This window comes from Myodes glareolus, chromosome 2, assembly GCF_982192425.1.
Source record: "Myodes glareolus chromosome 2, mMyoGla1.1, whole genome shotgun sequence".
In the NCBI taxonomy this organism is placed as follows: Eukaryota; Metazoa; Chordata; class Mammalia; order Rodentia; family Cricetidae; genus Myodes; species Myodes glareolus.
This window is the reverse complement of record NC_142027.1, coordinates 139,187,498-139,210,152: the sequence shown is the minus strand read 5'-3', so window position 1 is coordinate 139,210,152 and position 22,655 is coordinate 139,187,498. Positions and strand designations below refer to the sequence as shown.

General features: G+C 45.7%; 2 protein-coding genes across 3 annotated transcripts; one reads left to right on the top strand and one right to left on the bottom strand.

The window, feature by feature from the left end:
• The first annotated feature begins 2,489 nt into the window (after positions 1-2,489).
• On the top strand, positions 2,490-7,417 carry LOC148123182 (phospholipase A2-like). Of its 2 annotated transcripts, none has more exons than XM_087903776.1 (4): positions 2,490-2,704; positions 4,648-4,858; positions 5,666-5,781; positions 7,207-7,417. In XM_087903776.1, exons 1-4 carry the CDS (start codon positions 2,671-2,673, stop codon positions 7,323-7,325), a joined length of 480 nt encoding a protein of 159 aa, XP_087759902.1. In that variant the 5' UTR covers positions 2,490-2,670; the 3' UTR covers positions 7,326-7,417. The 2 variants fall into 2 exon arrangements, with proteins under 2 accessions (XP_087759902.1, XP_087759901.1); XM_087903775.1 differs by having other exon boundaries at positions 4,645-4,858.
• A 3,178-nt stretch (positions 7,418-10,595) lies between these two features.
• On the bottom strand, positions 10,596-18,694 carry Sirt4 (sirtuin 4). Its single transcript, XM_048423023.3, has 5 exons — positions 18,511-18,694; positions 16,753-17,247; positions 15,115-15,409; positions 13,872-14,082; positions 10,596-11,032 (listed from the first exon to the last, which is right to left on the bottom strand). Exons 1-4 carry the CDS (start codon positions 18,579-18,581, stop codon positions 13,930-13,932), a joined length of 1,014 nt encoding a protein of 337 aa, XP_048278980.3. The 5' UTR covers positions 18,582-18,694; the 3' UTR covers positions 10,596-11,032; positions 13,872-13,929.
• Between the last annotated feature and the right edge of the window lie 3,961 nt (positions 18,695-22,655).

Here is a 22,655-nt window from a genome sequence, read left to right as displayed (position 1 = left end):
CATCTGCTTCTCCAAGGCTCCCTACATCAAGAAGTACAGAGACCATCACTGTTAGACTTGTGTTAGACTCAGTGACCGTCTACACCATCCCTGCCTGCCTGGTCATGTTCACTAATAGAGCGTGTACTTTTATTTTGGGTTTGGTTTTTTTTTTTTTTTGGTTTTTCAAGACAGGGTTTCTCTATAGCTTTGTAGCCTGTCCTGGAACCTGCTCTGTATATCAGGCTGGCCTCAAACTCAGAGATCTGTGTGCCTCTGCCTCCCAAATGCTAAAATTAAAGGTGTCGGTTACCAAAGCCTGACATAAAGCACCTATTGAAAGAACTTGGCTATGGCTGGGAGGTGGTGGCTCATGCCTTTAACCCCAGCACTCAGGAGGCAGAGGCAGGAAGATCTGTGTGAGTTCAAGGCCAGCCTGATCTACAAGAACTAATTCCAGGACAGGCTCCAAACCTACAAAGAAACCTTATCTCTTGAAGAAGAAAAGAGAGAGAAAGAGAGAGGGGGGGAAGAAAAGAAAAACAGAAAGATTGATGACTGTATTCTCTGTCTACCATACTCTTCAGAGAACACCGTTCCCTCTAGACCTAGAAGCTGATGATTAATGGGAAAGACATTGCCATTAATGGAGAACCTTGAAGAATAAGTGGTAAACCCAGTCACGCTTTTCATTCCAGAACTCTGGGATACAGAGGAAGAGGAAGGCAGATCTCTTCAGAACAAGACCAAACTGGGCTAAAGAGTGAATTCTAGGACAGCCAGGAGTACTACACAAAGGAACCTTATTTGGAAAAACAAAGTAAGAAGAAACCAGCATGAAATACACACTGGGGAGCAGGGAAAGAATGGGGAAGGGGAGTGGAGAGATGAGGCAAGGAAGGAGGGTAGGGGTATGGAGGGAAGGAAAGTAAAGACAGAGAGGTGGGAGGGAGAAGAAGAGAGGAAGAATCAGTGTCACATGGGCACTAAAGGAACATTCTGGTGCTCATTCTGGGACGTGGGACAGGTGAAACCTAAGTGGACTGACAGTAAATGACCTGAAGGCAGGACGACATCCTGGTGGGTTTCCAGTCTTCACTGTGCCAAAACACAGGTCACAGGATAATTGTCCCGCTAAAGTACACAGTGACCTAACTTTTTGCAACAAACAAAAAGAACACGTTGTCCTCTCTACCTTTCTCTACCACAGGACCCCACAGGTGAAGCCAGGTTAATCTCTGGTTCCTTGGTCAAGCAGATTTAGGAAGAAATTTCTCATTGCCTGGTTAAAGGCTACAAGGTTCTCAGTCTCTCTTTTCCTTTAGTGACCAGTTGCCCAGCCATCTGCCCTTCCACCCCAGTCCCATCCCTACTCCTGTTCCAAAGCTAAGACCTCGGCCCCCAAAGTCAGGCCTGGTGAGCAACAGGTCCAGCTAGAGGTGCTCTGACAAGGTGCAGAGTCTGGTAATATGTGGTAGTGGCTTCCATAGTCCTGCTGGTAAGGTAGAAGCTTGAGTGTGAAGACAACCAACTCACCTTAGCCCTTCATGATTTCGATCCATGGAAGTGGGGAACAGTGTGAGAAAGGATGTGCAAGGCTCCTACATAAGACATGGCCAAACCCAAGAGCCAGCAGACATTGTTCAACAGCCACCATGTGGTTGTTGAGACTTGAACTCCAATCCTCAGCAAGAGCAGAAGCGCTCTTGAGTGCTGAGCCATCTCACAAGTCCCTGTAGCTTCACACACTGGGTAGGGAGAGCCTCAGCTGAAGGATGTCCTGCATCATATTGACCTGGGGGTTCATCTCTTCTGCATTTGCTTTCTTTCTGTTTTAATTATTTACTTTGGTTTTTGGTTTTTAGAGAGAGGGTTTCCTTGTGTATCTCTGGCTGAACTGAAATTCACTATAGAGTGAATTCCAGGCTTTCATATAACTCAAATATTTGCCTGCCTCTGCCTCCTGAGTGCTGATATTTTAAAGGTATGCACCACCATCACCATCTGGCAACTTTCCTAGTTTTAAATGGAGTTTGTGGGTTACTACAATAGCTCAGCCAGTGGAGGTGTCAGCCTGGTGTTCTGACTTTGATTTTAGGAACCCATGTAAAGGTAGAAAGAGAAACCTGACATCACAGAGTTGTCCTCTACCCTTCACATGTGTGTGCGCACATGTGCACAAACACACAAAAATTAGTTAATAATTTAGTTAGTGAATTAAAGGTCAAGTTTGTAACTGGATCAACCTCAAAGACTGTGTAGGCTGTTGGAACAGACTTATCACTTAGTTTATCCAGTTAACATGGAGGATTGTTGGGTCCAGGTACTCCTGCTGGGACCACACGTCACTGTCAGCATTCCTCAGACCCAACCCCAGGAGCAATGTCTATACCTTCCTATGACCTCAAAGCTTCCACAGGGGAGGGACTTGGCGCTTTGCCAGTCACTGCACTGACGTTGGTGTGGGGGGTTGAGCCAGCCCTTTATCTGTGTCTCTGCAACAGCACTGATTCAGGCTCTGCCACCATCTACAGCAGCTCTGCCGGTCAGGACTGTCTGTGAGGGTAGACATAGTCTACTTCTGTGCTACACACACAGTAGTCACAGGCCCCGCCTGCTGACTGGACCCTGTCAGAGCACAGCTACAGGACTGGAAAGAGAGAAGTCACTTGTGTCCTCCTCTCACTCAAGATGAAACTCCTTCTGCTGGTCACTCTGCTCACAGGTAGGACCCATGTCCACTCCGAGGGACCCCACCATCTGCCTTCTCTTCAAGTGCAAGCTCCCACTTGTCACACCTAAACTTATGGTTTCCTGTTCCTATTGGGGTCTAATAGCATCTAAGTTGGGGTTCCCTCCTCACCCTCATGTCCTCAACAGCTGGCACATTGAACCTCCAAATCTGACCTTAGAGGACTCCTTAGAAAAGTCCACTGCAGCCAGGAGTTGGTGGCATTTGCCTTTAATCCCAAGCACTTTGGAAGCAAAGGAATGCAGATCTCTGTGAGGTCAATGCCAGCCTGGTCTACAGAGTGAGTTCCAGGACAGCTAAGGTCATGCTGAGATGGGAAGTCTCAAGTCAACTGCATTCACTTCCACAAGCAAAGAAAGACCCTCTTACTGTGCCGTATTTCCCTGGCACCAATTTATCTGGCCCTAATGTGCCACAGCAGTTTGATTTTTCTTATCATTTTAAAAACTGTTTATTTTTATTTTATGTGTGTGAGTGTTTGTCCGCATCTCTGCCTGTGAATTGTGTATGAGCAGTGTTTGCAGAGGCCAGAGGAAGGGTGTGATCTTTCAGAACTGAGCTCATAGACAATTGTGAGCTGCCATGTGGGTGCTGGAACCAGAGGCTGGATCCTACAGAAGCTCAGCAAGTGCTCCTGACAGCAGAGCCATCTCTCCAGCCCTTATTGTTATTTTATATGACCTGAACGTGTGGATCAGGATTCCTCCAGCTCAACACTATTGCCCGCACTTGAAACCTTCCTGCCTACACCTTCAAACTGTTAGGATTAAATAGGTGCCTGACTGCCTTCTGAAATTTATTTTTTCATTGTGTTTTGATTTTGTTTGTTTGTTTTTTAACTAGACAGTTTCTCTATGCCTGTCCTGAAAATAACTCTGTACATCACGCTGACTTTGACCTAGGATATCCACCTGTCTCTGCCTCCAGATTGCTGGGATTACAGGGTGTGTGCTCCACTGTACCTGGCTTCTTCTTCATTTTAATGGGGACCAAGTATCTCACTGCACACTGAATCCCATCTCATTTACCTGCTCCTCAGCTGATGAACAGTTTGTTATGTCATATGCTGATGTTACACGTGATGATCTGACCATTAGCCTTGTATATGAGCTGTGCATGGTCCTACAACAGATTCCTTCTGATTCTCCAGTGTGAAACAGTGAGCAGGTGTTGGCTGCTTCTCTGGCTCAAGGTCTCAGCTAGAACTGTGATGAATCCCACTGCTGGCTGAGGCTAGGGTTTCACCTGGGCTTGAGTGGGGGTGGGGCAGTTCTCAAACTCAAGAGATGGATGGATTGCTGGGTAATTGGCTGCTGACTGCAGAGTGTTCTTAGCTCCTCAACACAGGGACCACAGGGCAGCTCTGACCACTGTCTGCCCTTACAGTCAGAAGTGAGAAGGCAAGCAAGACAAAAGGCAATGTGTTTAGAACTCAATCTTGGAAATTGAGCCCAGCCCAGTGTGGTGGTGTACATTTATAATACTACCAGTTGGGACACTGAGGCCAGGGGGATGCTACAGAATCTGAAGCTAGCCTGAGTTACAGGGCAACTCCTTGTCTTAAAAAGTTAGACACCTTCCTGCTTAGGCCTGGTGACTTGAGTTTGGTCTCCAAGACCTACATAGTGGAAGGAGAAAAGCAACTCCCTAAAGCTGTCCTCTGACCTCCTCTTGTGTAGTGTCATATTGATGAGTGTTCCAAATTACGTGCTTGCCACCCTGTTTGCTGGCCAGCATGCACACACACATACACACACACACACACACACACACACACACACACACACACACCTCTATTCACCGCTCTCCCGACGCAGCAGCTGGGAAGAGTCAAGGAGGAAGCTGGTAGGCAGGCATCAGACCCGGGAAGAGCCAAGTGTGGGTTTATTGGAGTGCGCTGTGCATTCTTGCAGCAGGTGCTACTGCACACAGCATCAGCCGTCGGGCTGTGAAGAAGTATGGAAATGCCTTTTACTGCTCCTACAACACTCATTTATTGACGGTGGAGCATAAAACCGAGAGAGGTTTCGTTTCGAGGACCTATGATCTCTTGATGGTAAACAGAAAGCTTGGCTGCATGTGTCAAGGACTCATAAGACGCGCCGCCTATGAGGTTGATATGGTCAGGTGAGTGATCCATCTGGTGGGGATTGGATTGTCTGCACTGGGATGGGAAAAGGACACAAACACAGCCTCTCATGAGGTATGAACAGGAAGACAGGGATATTCACCAAACATTGTGTATTTTGTTTGGTTTATTTATTATTTATTTTTGCTTGTTTTCCAACAGCGGTTCTCTGTGTAGCCCCAGGTGTCCTGACACTCTCTCTAGAGACCAATCTGGCTTTGAACTCAGTGATCTCCCAGCCTCTGCTTAATGAGTGCTCAGATTAAAGGCCTGCATCACCACCCAGCATGTATATTCAAGAGGTGTCTTGTCATATAAAGAAATTGGTCCAGCAGGACCCTGTATCTAGTGGTCTGTGAAAGCAGAATTGTGAGATGTAAAGAGTGGGCAATGCTGTCCTCAGGCTCCAGACCAGGGCACGGCCATCACAGCCACCATCAAAGTGCCAGCCTTGGCTTTAAAAAGTCATTGAATCTTGAGAATTTATAATTTCACTATATTCCTGCAGCTTTGTTGAAAAATCACTCTTTTGAGACAGCATCTACTCTTGTATTCTTGACTTTTCTCGAACTCAGAGAACCAACTGCCACTGTCTCCCAAGTACTGGGATTAAAGACAGAAACCACACACAAATCGCTTTCAATAAATAAGTACTAATAGAAATCAGAGGTTATCAAGCCTCGGGACCATTTCTTCTGGATCATTGTGTTGTTTAAATTATCCTGACAGGTTTGAGAGAGACTGCAAGTGAGAACTGACCTCCTGTGGGTCCTCACTCACCCTCAGCTCTTCCTTCCTCTCCCCAGGTGCTGCTTGGAACATGAAATGTGCTACAGTGAGGGGAAGGAGCTCGGAGGCTGTGAAATTTCTGAATACATTCCCTATTACTACTCCTGCTCTGAGAGGAATTTCTTCTGCAGTGGTAGGTTCACCTCCGGGAACGCTGGATTCTCCTTGGTCACGGGCATGTTTTGAAGGGGCACAGAAGTAACAAGGACAGTCAACATTTAGTGACCATTACTTTGATCTTATTTGAATCGCCACAGCCTTCTTAGGTAGATACTTAAATTTAGATGAGGATATTGATGAGGAAGATGAGGAAGACCCGGCCACTTTTCGAAGGGTGCCAAGTTTAGAAGTAATGGCTTTGGTTCTGGAAAACAGGTCTACTTCATTCCAATGCCTTTTAAAAAAACATTTAAAGATTTTATATATTTCTGGAGGGGGGGGTTCATGCCTGTGCCAAACATAGGTGTGGAGGTCTGAGGACAACAACCAGAAATCTGTTCTCTCCTTCTGCCCCGTGAGTCCTGGAGCCGGAACTTGTGTTCAGACTTGGCAGCGAGTACCTTTATTCCCTGAGCCATCTTACATGCCCAGAGTCTCTCCATTTAGCTGCTGGGTTATACGGATTCCATATTTACTAAACAACTGAAAGCTGTATCATGAGCTACAAGACAAACACTGGACTAAGCGTTTATGCTGGGCAAGATTTTTCATTCCCATTTTACAGGTGAGGTTCAGAGGACTGGGAATGTAGCTCAGCTGCTAGAGTGCTTGCCTAGCGTGCACAAAGCCCCCAATCCATCCCCACAACCTATAAATTGAGCGTGGTGGTGCACACCTGCAATCCCAGCACTTGGAAGACAGAGGCAGGAGGATTGTCTTAAATTGTGTAATTTCAGAAGTGGGTGTTCATATCTGTCGTTCTCCTGGTTTTAGGATTAAATATCTGTGTTTATTTATTTTCCTGTATAGGAATGAGTTGGCATCCCCTGTCTTCTTCAGTTACTCTCTACCGTGTCTTTAGAGGAGGGTCTCTCACTGAACAGAATGCTCACTTTTAGCTATATTGACTGTCAAACAGGTTTTGAGGATCCATGCTCCCCACTTCCCAATAGAGTTACAGATGCCCCAACCACACCTTGAATCTTACATGGGTGCTGGGCATCCTAGGTCAGGCCCTCGTGCTTGTATGGCAACTGCTTTATCAACTGTGCCATCTCCCCAGCCCCACAATAAATAATTTTTCAAGACAGGGTTTCTCTGTGTGATACTTCTGGCTGTCCTGGGACTCTATCTTTGAACCAGGTTGGCCTTGAATTCACTGAAATCCACCTAACTCTGCCTCCCAAGTGCTGAGTGTTTTTTTTGTTTTGTTTTGTGTGTGTGTGTGTGTGTGTGTGTAAGTGTGTTTCAACAATTGGGGCAAACCAATATATTTAGTTTGCTTTGTCTCTCAAACCTAAGTCTGCACCAATGGAAGGGCCGCCAGCTTCTTTTGCCTAGAAATGGCAGCAAGCAGGGTCATAGGCTCCACTCAACTCCCTTTCTTGATTCTCTTCAGATGAAAACAATGCCTGTCAGGCCGCCATCTGCAACTGTGACCGCCAGGCTGCCATCTGCATGTTCAGGAAAATACCCATCTCGAGATCCGAACTCTTTGGATATAATAGATTCTGTTAGACTTGTCGCCTCATTTACTGCCTACACCTCTGCTGCCTAACAGGTTGTGTTCACTACACACTGTGCCTTCCAATAAAGCAGCTATAGAAAGAGCTAAGCATTGGTGATGGTTTTCTCTGTCTACCAAACATGAATAGATCCTCAGAGAACATCATTCGCCTAGCCCTGGAAACTGAAGGTTAACAGGAAAGACATTGTCATTAGCGGAGCACCTTGAAGGGTGGGTTGCTGTGGGACAATGGTCTTGTACTGTGTAAAGATTTGTCACTTGTATTGGTTTAATAAAACGCTGCCTGGCCAGTAGCCAGGCAGGAAGTATAGGAAGGGCAACCAGAATAGGAGAATTCTGGAAAGAAGAAAAGCTCAGTCTACAGTCGTCACAGACAAATCAAGAGGAGGCAAGATGAGAATGGCTCACTGATAAAGGTACCAAGCAATGTGGCTAACACAGACAACAATTATGGGTTAATGTAAGATGCAAGAATTCAGTAATAAGAAAGCCTGAGCTAGGGGGCTGGAGAGATAGCTCAGAGGTTAAGGGCACTGCCTGTTCTTCCAAAGGTCCTGAGTTCAATTCCCAGCAACCACATGGTGGCTCACAACCATCTCATAATGGGGTCTGGTGCCCTCTTCTGGCCTGCGGGTATACACACAGACAGACTATTGTATACATAATAAATAAATATTTAAAAAAAAAAAAAAGAAAGCCTGAGCTAATAGGAAAACCAATTTATAATTAATGTAGGCCTCTGTGTGTTTCTTTGGGACTGAACGGCTACAGGACAGGATAGGACAGAAACCTCTGTCGACAGTGGGTGTTTAGCCCAGTCATGTCTTTTATCCCTGCCTCTGGGATAGAGAGGCAGAGGCAGAGCCAGGCAGATCTCTTGAGTTCAAGGACAACCAAGTGTCAGGACAGTGAGGATTATTACAAAAGGAAACCCTGACTGAAGCAAAAGAAGGAGGAGAGGAGGATGAAGAGGAAGAGAAAGAAGAGGAGGAGGAGGAGGAGAAGAAGTAGCCAGCATGAGATACAAATGGGGTGGGGGTGGAGACACAGAAAAGGGGAAGGAGAGGGAGAGATGAGGCAGGAAAAGGGACAGGAGAGGAGGGGAAGGGAGGTGTTGGGAGGGAAAGAAAGAGAAGCAGAGAGAAGGGAGAGGAGAGAGAAAGAAGCAGTGTCACATGGACACTAAAGGCAACATCTTGACCCTAAAATATGGGACTCAAAGAGCGCCTGCTGTGTGCTCATTCTAGGAAGTGGGATATAGGAAACCAAACTGGACTGACTGTAAATGGCCTGAAGGCAGGATTACATCCTGGTGGGCTTCCAGTCTTCACTGTGCCTAAACACACACCACAGGGTAATTGTCCCACTAAAGGACACGACAGCCTTTTTGCAACAAAGAAAACATAGCACGTCTTCTCCTGTCCATTTCTCTATCACAGGACCCCACAGGTATAGACAGGTTAATCCCTGGTTCCCTGGTCAACCGGAATTAGGAGTAAAATGTCCCATTGGCTGGTGTAGGCTATGTGGTTCTCAGTCTCTCTTTTCATTTAATGGACAGCTGCCCAGTCCTCTGCCTTTCTACCCCCACGGCCATCCCCACTCCTGTCCCACCCAAAATCCAGGCCTTGCCCTGCCCAAGACAGGTCTGGGGAGCAACAGGTACAGCTTGAGCTGCCTGCACAGACGCAGTGACCTAAGTTCAATTCCCAGCACTACACGTCAGCCCATGGCCATCTAGAACGGGATATGATGCTCTCTTCTGGTGTGCAGATGTACATGCAGACAACGCATCCACATAGAGAAAATACATTTTTAAAAAATCTATAAAGGAAAATAAAAATGAGGCCCTGGGGAAGATCATCCAGAAATCTAGGTGTACTCGATAGGGACAGAGGTTAGCATAATCGACACCATCTCCTCTTCCATCCTATACACTAACCGTAGGGTGGGGGCATTTGCTTACTGTGGGCCAGATGCTCTGCCATGTGACTTGTTTTTCAAAACGCACTGAAGTACCTATTATTCTAATTTTTTGAGGGTCTAGTGTGCTATCCCAGGCTAGCCTCCAACCCACCATGTAGGCAAGGATGACCTCGAGCTGCTAATGCTCCTGTCCTCAGCCTGAGAGCTGGGATTGCACCACGCCCAGTTTATGTGCTAGGGATCTCACCTAGGGTGTTGCGTTGCCAGGCAACCATTCTACCAACTGTGCTGCATCCCTAGCCAATCCTTATGTATTCAAAAATATGCCTGGAAATCACACAGAATAACTTAGGTTCATCTAGTTAGTAAATAGAAAAACAGACTGAAACCCACTTTTGTCTATTTTTCAAGTTTCAATTCCATGCTCAACTCTATTTGTAGTATTTAAAAATGAGAAAGAAAACTTTCTGGGATGGGTGTGCTGGCACACACCTTTAATCGCAGCACTCAGGAGACAGAGGTAGGTGGATTTCTGTAAGTTATAGTAAGCCTGATCTTCAGAGTGAGTTCCAGGGCTTTAGGAAATACCAAGTTCTTCTTGGGAGAGATTTGTTTGTTTATGTATTTATTATTAGAATTCCACCTGAGTACAGAATACAAAGAAAACATGTATGTCTGCAGGTGAGCCCTTGTCTCAAAGAAAAAAGGGGAGTGAGTAGGAAGGCTAGAGACATGGCTTAATAGGTCTATAGAGCCCTAGCTACCTGTTCAGGGTTCAGTTCCCAGCACTTTCATGAACCTGCTCAGGATGAACTGTGGCTCCAGCTCCAAGGATTCCAGTGATTCTTTGAGCAGCTGCACATACACACTCAAGCATACACATGAACAAATTGAAAATAATAAAATAAGTCTTTAAGAAAAAAATCCTGGAATGAAATCTACAACCCTGTGTGTCTTCTGCATGAATGACTGGGAAGCCCCACAGCTCTACACAGCCCAAGACCACGAATTACCCTGTGAACTGAAACTGCTCCCGAGGTCGGGACAGGGGAGCATGAGCTGCCTGTCCCCAGCTCAGACATGGGACTTTCCAAGGTAGAGCGTGAGTCTTCATGTGCCTCACGTTTCAGGGCACACTGATTCTTTCCACCGAGTGCAGTGATCACACATACCAGCTGAAGAACCCACAGGGAATGAACTGTTTTCTCTTTACACACCAGGTTCAAGGCAGGCGTCCCCTTCTGAGAGCAAGCATCAAGTAGAAATCCTTAGGGCACACTAGCATAAACCCCTACTTTCTCCTCTATACAAATTCACAGTTTACAAACTTGGTATGCTATTTAAAATAATTTATTGTTTGGTTAATAAAAATTTCATTATGCTGTTGCTCATGCTGTTAAAATATCAAGGTGCTTCAGTCAGACACAACTATGTGGAATTAGAAGTCAATTATAGATGCCCTTCTGGTTATTCCCTGAATTAGTGAGGTCTCAATGTCGGCCTCCACAGACCACGCTGGCTCATGGACTTCCAGGAGTTCCTTCTTCCCGGTGGGATGAAGAGGAAGGTGGCACAGCTGTGCCGTCAAGAACAGCTGCTTCTTGAAAAAGTCCTTCTTAGGAGGGCAGCTCTCATCTGCACGAGGACTCTGACAGCTGTCTGTAAACAGGGGTGCGCTCTGGTGGACCGGCCTGCAGACATTGCCCTGTGCCCTCTACAGAACGCAGTCAGCTTCCATTAGTTTGAAGGCAAAGGAAGAAACTTTAGGGATCTGAAAAGAAATTAAACAAGATAATGTTAATGGAGAGGATGAAATGGTTGCAAACATCAGCCCACCCCCCACCAAAAAAAAAAACAAGGATGGAACAAGGCAGAGGCAGGTGGATCACAGGCAGCCTGGTCTACACAGAAAGACTGAAAACCACCAGGCAGTGGCACACGCCTTTAATTCCAGCACTCGGGAGGCAGAGGCAGGCTGATCTCTGTGAGTACGAGGCCAGTCTGATCTCTGTGAGTTCGAGGCCAGCCTGGTCTACAAGAGCTAGTTCCAGGACAGGCTCCATAGCTACAGAGAAACCCTGCCTTGAAAAACTAAAAAAATAAAAAATAAAAAAATAAAAAAAGACTCTCAAAACCAACCAAAAAACAAACCCAAGGCCGGTAAGATGGCTCTGTGGGTAAAGTGGGTAAAGGTGTTTTCTATCAGCCCAGAGGACATGAGCTCAATTCCCAGAACCCACAAGGTAGAAGGCAAGGACTGACTCCTATACATTGTACCCTGACCTGGACACGTGTGACATGTTACCTGTGCATCCATGCACATACACACACATACAAAATAAAACTGTAAAAATGTCCAAGTTTTACAAACAGTGGTGACACACACCTTTAATCCCAGCCCTCCAGATGCAGAAGGAAGTGAATGTCTGTGAGTTCAAGGCCAGCCTGGTCTACAGTGCTAATTCCTGGAAAGACAAGGCTACACAAAGAAACTCTTCTTTCAGAAAAAAAAAAAGAAGCAATAAAGTACAGGAATGAGTCTTAATATATTATGGTAAGGAGAAAAAACTATATGCTGGCAGGATGTGGAAGTGCATACCTAAAATGCTAATACAAAGATGGCTGAGGCAGAAGACTTCAAGTTTGAAGCGATTCTGGGCTACATATCAAGTCCCTGTCTCAAAAAAATTAAAAATCTACACAGTCTTTGAAAAGTCCATGAACGCATGAATGTATGTACAGATAGAAGGATGGACACACTGACAGATGTATGTACAGATGGAAGGATGGACACACTGACAGATGTACGTATAGATGAGGGATGGACACGCTGACAGATGTACGTATAGATGAGGGATGGACACGCTGACAGATGTACGTATAGATGAGGGATGGACACACTGACAGATGTACGTATAGATGAGGGATGGACACACTGACAGATGTATGTATAGATGAGGGATGGACACTCTTTTTGACAGATGTATGTATAGATGAGGGATGGATACTCTGACAGATGTATGTATAGATGAGGGATGGACACACTGACAGATGGATGTATAGATGGAGGGGTGGACACACTGATGGATGTACAGATGAGGATGGACACACTGACAGATGTATGTATAGATGAGGGATGGACACACTGACAGATGTATGTATAGATGAGGGATGGACACACTGACAGATGTGTGTATAGATGAGGGATGGACACACAGAAAAATGTTATTCATTCTCAGAGGTTGGTTAGTAGTGGTGTCAGAGTTATGGGAATTGATAGATTTCTTCCTGAAGTGATAGAAATTCTTTAATTATATAATAACTACACCAAATTTGAAAATTTATACTAAAATTCACTTTCAAGATTTTTTTTTTAAGCTGAGCAGTGGTGGTGCACGCCTTTATTCCCAGCAGAGCAGCCCAATCTCTGTAAGTTTGAGGCCAGCTTGGTCTACAGAGAGAGTTTCAGGATAGCTAGGGCTAAACAGAGAACCCCTGTCTCAAAACCCAAAAGAGGATTATTTTTAATTATGTGAGTGCTCATGTGTCTGCATGTGCGGATGTCCTCAGAGTTCCGAAGAGGATGTTGGATTCCCCTGGAACTGGAGTTCGGGCAGCTGTGAGCCTCCAGCTGGGAAATGGACTCTAGTTCTCTGCAAAAGCAGTGCACACCAGGGACATCTTGCTTTGTGCTGTGCTTCTTAAGAAAGACAAACAAGGGCTGGAGAAATATCTCACTGATGAAGAGCACTGGCTGCTCTTCCAGAGGTCCTGGGTTCAGTTCCCAGCACCACATGGTGGCTCACAGCCATCTGTAAGGGGATCTGACGCCCTCTTCTGTACTGCAGACCTACAGGAAGACAGAGCGCTCATACACAAAGATAAATAAACCTCTAAAGAAAGACAAATAAATAAGACCTAAAACTGGGTGCACCCTTGGCAAGCTGGGTCAAGAGGACTGCAGCAGATCCAAGGCCAGGCCGGGCTACATAGCAAGAGTCACAGCAGCCAGGGTTACACAGCAGAACTCTGTCCTTAGAAGCCAACAAAACAGGGCTGGAGTGGTGGCTCAGCCTGCAAGAGCATTGCTGCCCCCAAAGAGACCCTGGTTTGGGTCCCAGCATCCATGGAATAGATTACAACCTGTAACTCCTGAGCCAGAGAATCTGATGCCCCCTTCTGGCCTTTGTGGGCACTGCATGAATATGTTGCACAGACAAATATCCAAGCAAAACATCATACACAAAAATTATAAATAGGTTAAAAACAAAAACAGAACAACAGTAAAAATCCCATCGACTGCTAAAAGTAAAGTTAGTTTTAATTTTTTTTTAAAAAAATGGTCAGATATTAATTCTAGAACGGTCTTTTTTGTCCACCACCTGACTCCTTTATCTAACAGGAAATTGAATCTGTCATCTGGTTTTTGTTTTGTTTTTGAATTTGGAGTTAGGGTCTCATACCTGAGACCTAATCTATCCTAGAACCCACTATGTATGGAGACTGGCCCTGATCTCTAGACCACCCTCTTTAATTAGACTCTTGAGGGCTGGGATCACAAGCATGAACCACTACACCAGGTTAGACTTCTGTCTGAGAAGATGTCTTACCTTTAGCAGCAGGACTCAACGGAAACTCCATTCCCAGACTCTGAGCACCAGACCTCGGTCACTGTGGATCTATTAAAGGCAGCAACTCTCCACAGCGGGAATCCAGCTTCAGGCAAGCCAAGTCATCCGACCTAGTGGGTCCAATGTTCAGAATGGCAATGGGAAGCTTCTTCTCCCGGGCCGTGAGGATGAATCGGTAACCAGAGTACACCTGCCCAGATGGAAGACAAGAGTTCGCTCTAGATCCAGGAAAAGAACCACCTCACAACCTCAGAAACAAAACACAACAAAAAAAAGATAAAAGGGAGAAGAGGAGCCAGTGAGATAGCTCTACAGGTAAAGGAGCCAGCAGCCATGCCAGATGGTGTGAGTTCAATTCCCAAAAGCCATGATGAAAGGTAGGTAGGGGGGAACTGACCCCACAAGTTGTTGTCTGACCTACAGACAATTAACCACCAACCAGTCAATCAATCACTCAGTCTACGAGTCTGCAAAGGGGTGGTGGTACTTGGGAAATGGTTCATTGGAGAAATTCTTGCTGCCCAAGTGTGGGAACCTGAGATCAGATTCCCAGCATCCATGTAAACACTGGGTTTGGTGGGAGTCGTGTGTAAACCTAATGTTCACAGAGGGAAACCACATGGTTCCTAGGTGCTCAGGGCCTCTAAGTTCAGTGAGAGACTGTCTCACACATTATGCCAGGGATTGGAGAGATGGTTCAGTGGTTAAGAGCACTTGTTGCTCTTGCAGAGGACCTGGGTTCAGTTCCCAACACCCAGAGCTGTTGAAACCCTGTCTCGGGGGCTGGAAAAATGGCTCAGCGGTTAAGAGCACCGCTTGCTCGTCTAAAGGCCCTGAGTTCAATTCCCAGCAACCACATGGTGGCTTACAACCATCTGTAATGAGATCTGGTGCCCTCTTCTGGTCTGCAAGCATAAATGTGGACAGAATACTGTATACATAATAAATAAATAAATCTTTGAAGAAAAGAAAGAAAAACACCAACAAAACAAAACAAAATGTCCCACAAAGTGATCTTTAAAAAAAAAAAAAGAAACCCTGTCTCAAAACAAAAACAGTAACAGACACCCAACACTGAGACGCCTGCATATACATGTGCATGCATATACACACACACTCACACACGAAGACTAAAAGGGAAGTCCAGGTAAGAACAAACCTCTAGGACTTCACACTCTATAAAACGGGCAAGGGCCTCTGCGACCCTGGCAGAGTCAGGTACCTGCAGGGAAGATCCGACCACCAGTAGCGAATCGGCCTCTTTCACGCGCCTGTGCACAAAGTCAACCTTGTCTGGGTTCACTGTGTCCCCAAAGAAAACGACATCTGGTTTCAGAGGACCTCCACATCGATCACAGGACGGGACCTGAAAGCTCCGGACCTGCTCCTCAGTGAGGAACACATCACCGTCGGGGGCCACGCCCTGTGCCTCAGCGCTCCAGCTGGGGTTCAGGACTTGGAAGCGTTCCTGCAGTACCCTGCGGGGAGTCTGTTCCCCACAGTTCAGGCACAGGACTCTAAAGGCAATATGAGACCTTCTGAGTATAGTTCCGGGAGGGATAAAACCCCAACCATATTCAACCCCACAAAAAAAAAAAAAAAAAACAGTCACAAGTAGCACATCCATTTTCATTTTCGTGTTCTCCTTTCCCTCCTTTGCAACCTTCTAGAATAGTGCGACCCTTTGGGGTTGAACGACTTTTTCACAAGGGGTCGGATATCTGATATCCTGCATAACAGATATTTATGTTATGATTCAAAACAGTGACAAAATTATAGTTATGAAGTAACGACAAACATAATTCTTTGACTGGGGTCACCACAACACGAGGAACCATATTAAAGGATCGCAGCGTTAGGAAGGCTGAGAACCACAAGACTAGAACAAGGTCCTGAGTGATGTTTATCACTCCATTTGCGTATGGCCAGCCACCAATTTGTCTACACTCAATCGCCTTGGTACTCAAACCTGTACCCCTCCGCACTCTCGTCTGCCCCTCCGCGGTGCCTGTCACTATCACTCCCTGTGGAGACACTTTTTGAAGGGTGGTGGCACACGCCTTTTAATCCCAGCACTAGGGAGGCAGAGGCAGGCGGGTCTCTGTGACTTTGAGAACAGCCTGGTCTACACACAGAGTGACTTACAGGTTACTCAAGGCTACATAGAGAGACTCCATATAAACAAACAAATAAGAAGAAACAAGAAGTGAGCGTGTTAGGGAGTTAATTCCCCAACAGTGATGAGATTGGAGATGGTTTATTAACACCCTGGTTTTCTTCACTTTTGGTGAAATAATTCTCTTTTTTTCAGCCCAAACTCGGGGTTAGCAATACTACTCACTACCCCCATAGTGGCTCTTTATGTACAGTTGCGATAACTCTGAACTACAGTCTAGACTGGGGGTCCCCAGGGTACAGCCCCACTCACACTACAGTCTAGACTGGGGGGTCCCCAGAGTACAGCCCCACTCACACTACAGTCTAGACTGGGGGTCCCCAGGGTACAGCCCCACTCACACTACAGTCTAGACTGGGGGTCCCCGCGGGGTGCAGCCCCACTCACGCTACAGTCTAGACTGAGGGTCCCCGCGGGGTGCAGCCCCACTCACATTTTTCCTGATGCTGGGAAACTGAACCCAGAGCTTTGCACACGCGAGCAGCTCACCACACAAGCCAGCCTGCTCCCTTCCCTGTTTCTGTCCCTGCGTCCCCTCTCAGTTCTCTAGGCTATCTCCAAAGGCGACAACTTGCTCAGGAAGCCTTGACTGTGAAACTAAGACAACCTGGTCAAGGCAGCCAACCGCCCTTCGCCTGGGGAACCATGCATCCTTTTATGGGCAAAACCCGTAGGCACCGGCACCTGTGCATGCATCCATGGAGCTCTGTCAGCCGCTGGTTCCCCGCCTTGGAGTGCAGAGCATCCACATTCTGAGTCACCAACCAGTGCAGCTTCCCCAGTTTCTCCCAGTTGCTTAAGGCCCAGTGTGCTGGGTTGGGTTGGTGAGAGGAGAACTGAGGCCAGCCCACAAAGTTTCTGGCCCAGTACCGCTGACGAACTGGAGCGCTTCGGATGAAATCAATATGCTGGATGGGTCTCCGGTCTGTGCGGGCATAAAGACCCACCTTTTCCGACCTGTAGTCTGGGATCCCCGACTCCGTGGAGATTCCTGCACCAGTCATCACCAGAAGTTTCTTGGAAAGGGTAATGAAGCGCTGTAACTCTTTGATCTTCTCAGGGTCCAAAGGAGGGCTTGGCGGCACGAATAACCCAGTAGGTCCATGAGAACACGGCCGGCTGAGGTTCGCCGTCCAATGGGCCTTTGTTGACCTGAAAGTCAATCCACTCATTCTCCTTCTAGAGAAAAAGAAATCCATGAGAGAAACTGGATTTTACCCAGAAAGTTAACCACCAAGTGAGGAATGAATAAACAAAAAGCATGTCTATCCACTGCGGGTACACATTCAGCTATGAAAATTTGCCACGGGGGTCCATGCCTAGAATTGCAGCACTCGGGAGATGGAGGCAGGAAGGTTAAGGGCTATCCTCAGCTAATGAGTTAGAGGCCAGTCTGGGCTAAACTCAAAAGAGAGAAATCGAGAGACAGTACATGGTGGGGGGTTGTGCTAAATGTAAGAAGTCAGTTACAGGGTTGGAGAGATGGATCAGAGGTTAAGGGCACTGGTTGTTCTTCCAAAGGTTCTGGGTTAAATTCCGGCACCCACATGGGGGCTCACAACCATCTGTAACTCTAGTTTCAGGTGATCAGACCCCGTCTTCTGGCCTCCGCAAGCACTGGGAGCAAAGATGGTACACAAATATATGTGCAGGTAAAATATACGTAAAATTTAATTTAGCAAAATTTAAATATTTTAAAAACAAACTTTTCGTCCCTCCATGGAGCCCTGACTGTCCTGGAACTCGCTCTGTAGACCAGGCTAGCCTCGAACTCACAGAAATCCATCTGCCTTCTCTGCCTCCTGAGTCCTGGGATTAAAGGCGTCGTGCAGCACCACATGGGTCTACTTATCTGTATTTTCGCTGACACTATCCATCAAGGGACTATTTGTTCTCTAACCCTGCTTTGTTTAAATCAGGATTATTACTTTTTCTTTTCTTTTCTTTTCTTTTTTCTCTTCTTGAGACAGGATGCCTGTAGCCCAGGCCAAGGATAGGGGCACACCCAGCTAAACCAGAATTACCTTATTTCTCCATGAGATATTTGAATTCCAGTATGTTAGGGTTTTTTTTTTAATTTTCTCTTTTGTTGTTTGTTTTTGTTTTGTTTTTCGACATGGTGCTGGGTATCCGCAACACTATGTAATCAACCATTCTATCACCGAGCTATACTCCAGTCCAACATGGCAGTTTTCAGGATGTTGATCTGATCTTTCAGGCTTTTGGTTTTATTCGTGTCTTCACATGCATACTTTAAATTCCTTCATTTCCCCCATAATAACTGTTTACTGTGCTCTGTAAATTCTGCTATTTGGTCACAGAAGACAATACGCGCGCGCGCGTACACACACACACACACACACACACACACACCTGCCTATCAGGTTTTCTAGTTTTAAAAACAAGCATTTGAAATATCCTTTGATCTAATGCAGAAATTACCTAGCCACAGGCAAACATTTTAGGCTTGGCTTTCTACACCTAAGGTCAGGACCCGGCTTTCTCCATGACATTCCACAACTACACGTGAAAGCTAAACAAACAGCCGGGCTTGTTTTCCTCCGTGTCACCTCAGGAACAAAGAGGACAAATGGAATCCCCTGTTTAAAAAAAAAAAAAATGCACAGCTCGAAACCTAATGCCAAATCAGAAGACTATCTTACCTTCCACAATTTTCACCATGGACTAGTTTGCTACCTACCTGTGTATCTTGGGAAGTGTAGTCGTGAAGCGGACTTAATTGGAAAGCAAACTACAAGTCCCACAATCCTGCGAGTCTCCCACTTCAAGGTCCTACCGCCGTCCTCCCCTGACTTCCGTTTGTCTTTCCTGGTCAGCTCAGTTAAGGTTCCGGGTGCGCTGCTGATACCTGGGATTATGAGTGCCTTTTTGGGTTTTTGTGTTTGGTTAATTGGTTGGTCTTTCTGTGTTATGTTGTTTTTTTGAGGCAGAGTCTCTGACTCCAAATTCCTGATCCTCCTGGCTCCACTTCAAAAGTGCTCGGATTACGGGCTAGTGCCACCATACCTGGCAGAGAAATGGTTAATGTTTCCAAAGTCCTGTGTGCAAAATAGCATCTAAACAGCCCTTCTTTAGGAATTCACCCTATTTTTTTGGTTTTTGAGACAGGGTTTCTCTTTGTACCCTTAGCCTGTATAGACCAGGCTGGCCTCGAACTCAGAGATCTGTCTGACTCTCTCTGCCTCTTAGTGCTGGACTAAAGGTGTGGGTCACCATACCTAGCTAAAAGACACTTAATAATTTAGAATTGACTTGTTTTTTTTTCTTTTTTATTTATGTTGCTGTTTGTTTGTTTTTGTCTTTGTTTTGTCTTTTTGAGACAGGGTCTTACTATATAGCCTTGACTGACCTGGAACTTGTTATGTAGACCAGGCTTGACCTCCAGTTCATAGAGATTAGCCTCACCTCTGCCTCCCCAGAACTGTGATTAAAGGCATGTGCCACCATGATTGGCAGAATTGACTCGGTTTCCTCTACGGTTTCCTCTTCCATTTCAAAGTAATTAAATGTCCTGCTATGAGGTAAATATGGATTGGGGCCTGCCAAGTGGCTCAGCAGGTAAAGACTTGCTCCACAGGCCTGGCAGCCTGACTTTGATCCCTGGGACCCACAGGAAGGTGGAAGGAGAGAACCGACTCCACAAAGTGGTCCTTTGCTTCACATGTGCATACATATTTTTATGAGAGAGAGAGAGAAAGAGAGAGAGAGCGCGCCAGGCGGTGGTGGCTCACGCCTTTAATCCCAGCACTCAGGAGGCAGAAGCAGGCGATCTCTGCAAATTCGAGGCCAGCCTGGTCTACAAGATCTAGTTCCAGAACAGGCTCTAAAGCCACAGAGAAACCCTGTCCCGAAAAACAAAAAAAAAGAAAAAAAAAACAAACGAAAGAAAAGAAAAAAAAGAAAGGAAGGAAGGAAGGAAGGAAGGAAGGAAGATAAAGAATTATAGGTGCTAGAGAGACAAGACTCTGCCTCAAAGGAATAAAGTAGCCAGGCAGTGGTGGTGGTGCACACCTTAAATCCCAGCACTAAGGAGGCAGAGGCAGGTGGATCTCTGTGAGTTCAAGGCCAGCCTCGTCTACACAGGGCGAGTTCCAAGACCAAGACAGACTCCAAAGTTACAGAGAAACCCTGTCTCAAAAAGGAAAAAAAAAAGGTATAAAATAAGAGTAATAGAGAAGGATCCCAAACATTCCTTTCTGGCCTCCACTGGCTCCCCTACACATATGTACATACAGACATACATACACACACAAAAAAAAAACCCAATATGGATTATGAGGAATATATCCATAAACTTGAAAATGGATGATTTTGAAGTTTTATGAACAAAGCCAAGTATAATGCATAGAGATGTATACACTTACTCTCTTGACCAGAAAGATCCACCTGCCTCTGCCTCCTAAGTACTAGGATCAAAGGTCAAAGGTTCAGCTCCTGTTTGATTTTTTTTTTCTTTTTGGTTTTTTAAGACAGAGTTTCTATGCGTAACAGTCCTGGCACGTGCTCTGTAAACCAGGCTGGCCTCCAACTCACAGAGGTCCATCAGCCTCTGCCTCCTGAATGCTGGGATTAAAGATGTGTGCCACCATCACCCAGTTATACTGTTTGAATTTTGATAAGTAGCAAAAGTCAAAATAAAAATGGAGAATATTCCTTAGGAAAGAAGTTCAGACACAGGTTATGAACAGCTTTCTACTCGACAAAATAAAACAGGCAGAGGAACTTACTTCACATTTTATATGCTGCAGCATTGCTGAGGAATAAAGCCACTTAACCTCTCCAACCTTGGGTTCTTCTCTTCTTCTTCTTCTTCTTCTTCTTCTTCTTCTTCTTCTTCTTCTTCTTCTTCTTCTTCTTCTTCTCTTCTTTTTGTTTGTTTGTTTGTTTGTTGAGTCAGGGTTTCTCTGTAAAACAGTCCTGACTGTCTTGGAACTCACTCTATAGACCAGGCTGGCCTTGAACTCATAGACAGAGATCCACTTGCTTCTGCCTCGCAAGTGCTAGGATTAAAAGTGTACGCCAGCACCCAGTTTGGGTTTTATTTCTTACAAAGGGGTGGGGTTGGATGTGATGGCCTTTAATCTTTGGCACTGGGGTGAATTCAATCCCTGGGACCCACATAGTGGAAGGAGAGAATTACATCCCACAAGTTGTCCTTAGACCTACACACACACACACACACACACACATACACACACACGTGCATGTGCAAATAAATAAATGTAATCAGAATTCATTTTTAATTGAAAACAGGAACCCAGGCTGATACTTGTACACCAATATCAGCATTATTTGTATTAGACAAAAGGTTCAAACAAACAAGCTAATGAGGTTAACTGAAATCACCATTATTGCTAACTAAAAAATAAGTAAGTAAATAAAATTCGATTAGATGGGAAATTATTGAGCCATAAAAAGGTATGAGATCTAGATGAGTATTACAGTATGGATGAGTCATAAAAATGTTACAGTAGGCCGGGAAGTTGTGGCACACGTCTTTAATCCCGGCACTTGGAAGGCAGAGGCACACACACACACACAAAATTATACTAAGGGACTGGACAGAGATGATTAGCGGTTAAAGCCCTGGCTGCTCTTGTAGAGGATCTGGGTTTAGTTCCCAACACCCACGTGGTGACTCACAAACCTGAGTGAGACTCCAGGATCTGATACCTTCTTCTGACTTCCATGGGTACCAGGCATTCCCATGAGGCACATGTGCAAGTAAAACACTCATACACATAAATAAATCTTAGCAATAATCCTTCCGTCCTTCTTCCTTCCTTCCTTCCTTCCTTCCTTCCTTCCTTCCTTCCTTCCTTCCTTCCTTCCTTCCTTCCTTTTGTAAACAGGGTCTCTCTGTAGTCTTTGCTGGCCTTGAACTCAGAGAGCTCCCCCCTAACCCTAACCCTAGTACTAGAATTAAAGGTGTGTGCCACCATGCCCAGCTTAAAAAGAATTCTTACGGCAAAAGGAACACAGATATTACCTATTTTCAGCTTTGTAAAACATCTAGAGTAAGAGCGGTGGCCAAGGGCTGGCCATGAAAAGGGGCTAGGGAGGTCAGAGTTTAACGTCAGAGTTTGAAGTTTTAGTTTGGGAAGAAGATCAAAAGGTTCTGGAGATGTATGTGAATATATTCAAACGACACTGAATTTACCCTTAAGACAGTTAAAACTACATTTTATGTTATATAGACTTTATACACATATTTTATTGTGTTAAAATCATCAACAAGCCTCCTTACAAAATGTGGGAACTCGGAGCCAACGGAACAACTCACGCCCTAAACCCGTTCCGCCAATCGCCGCTTGCACGCTTGGAACTGAGTAAATTAGCATGTTTGTTCCCATAGTGCTTTGCTGCATGTCCTCGCGCGAACCTGCTTAAATAAACCAATAATCTCCCTCCTACGTATCACACAGGGAGCACCATAAGATTGTAACAGGCGCTCTAATTTTCAGGCTAACAATAATCGAGGTTTTTCCCTCCTCGACTTGGAAAACCCCCTTCCTGAAACAGGACCCTCGCTTCCTAGGGACGATGCGCAGGGGGCGGTGTTCTTT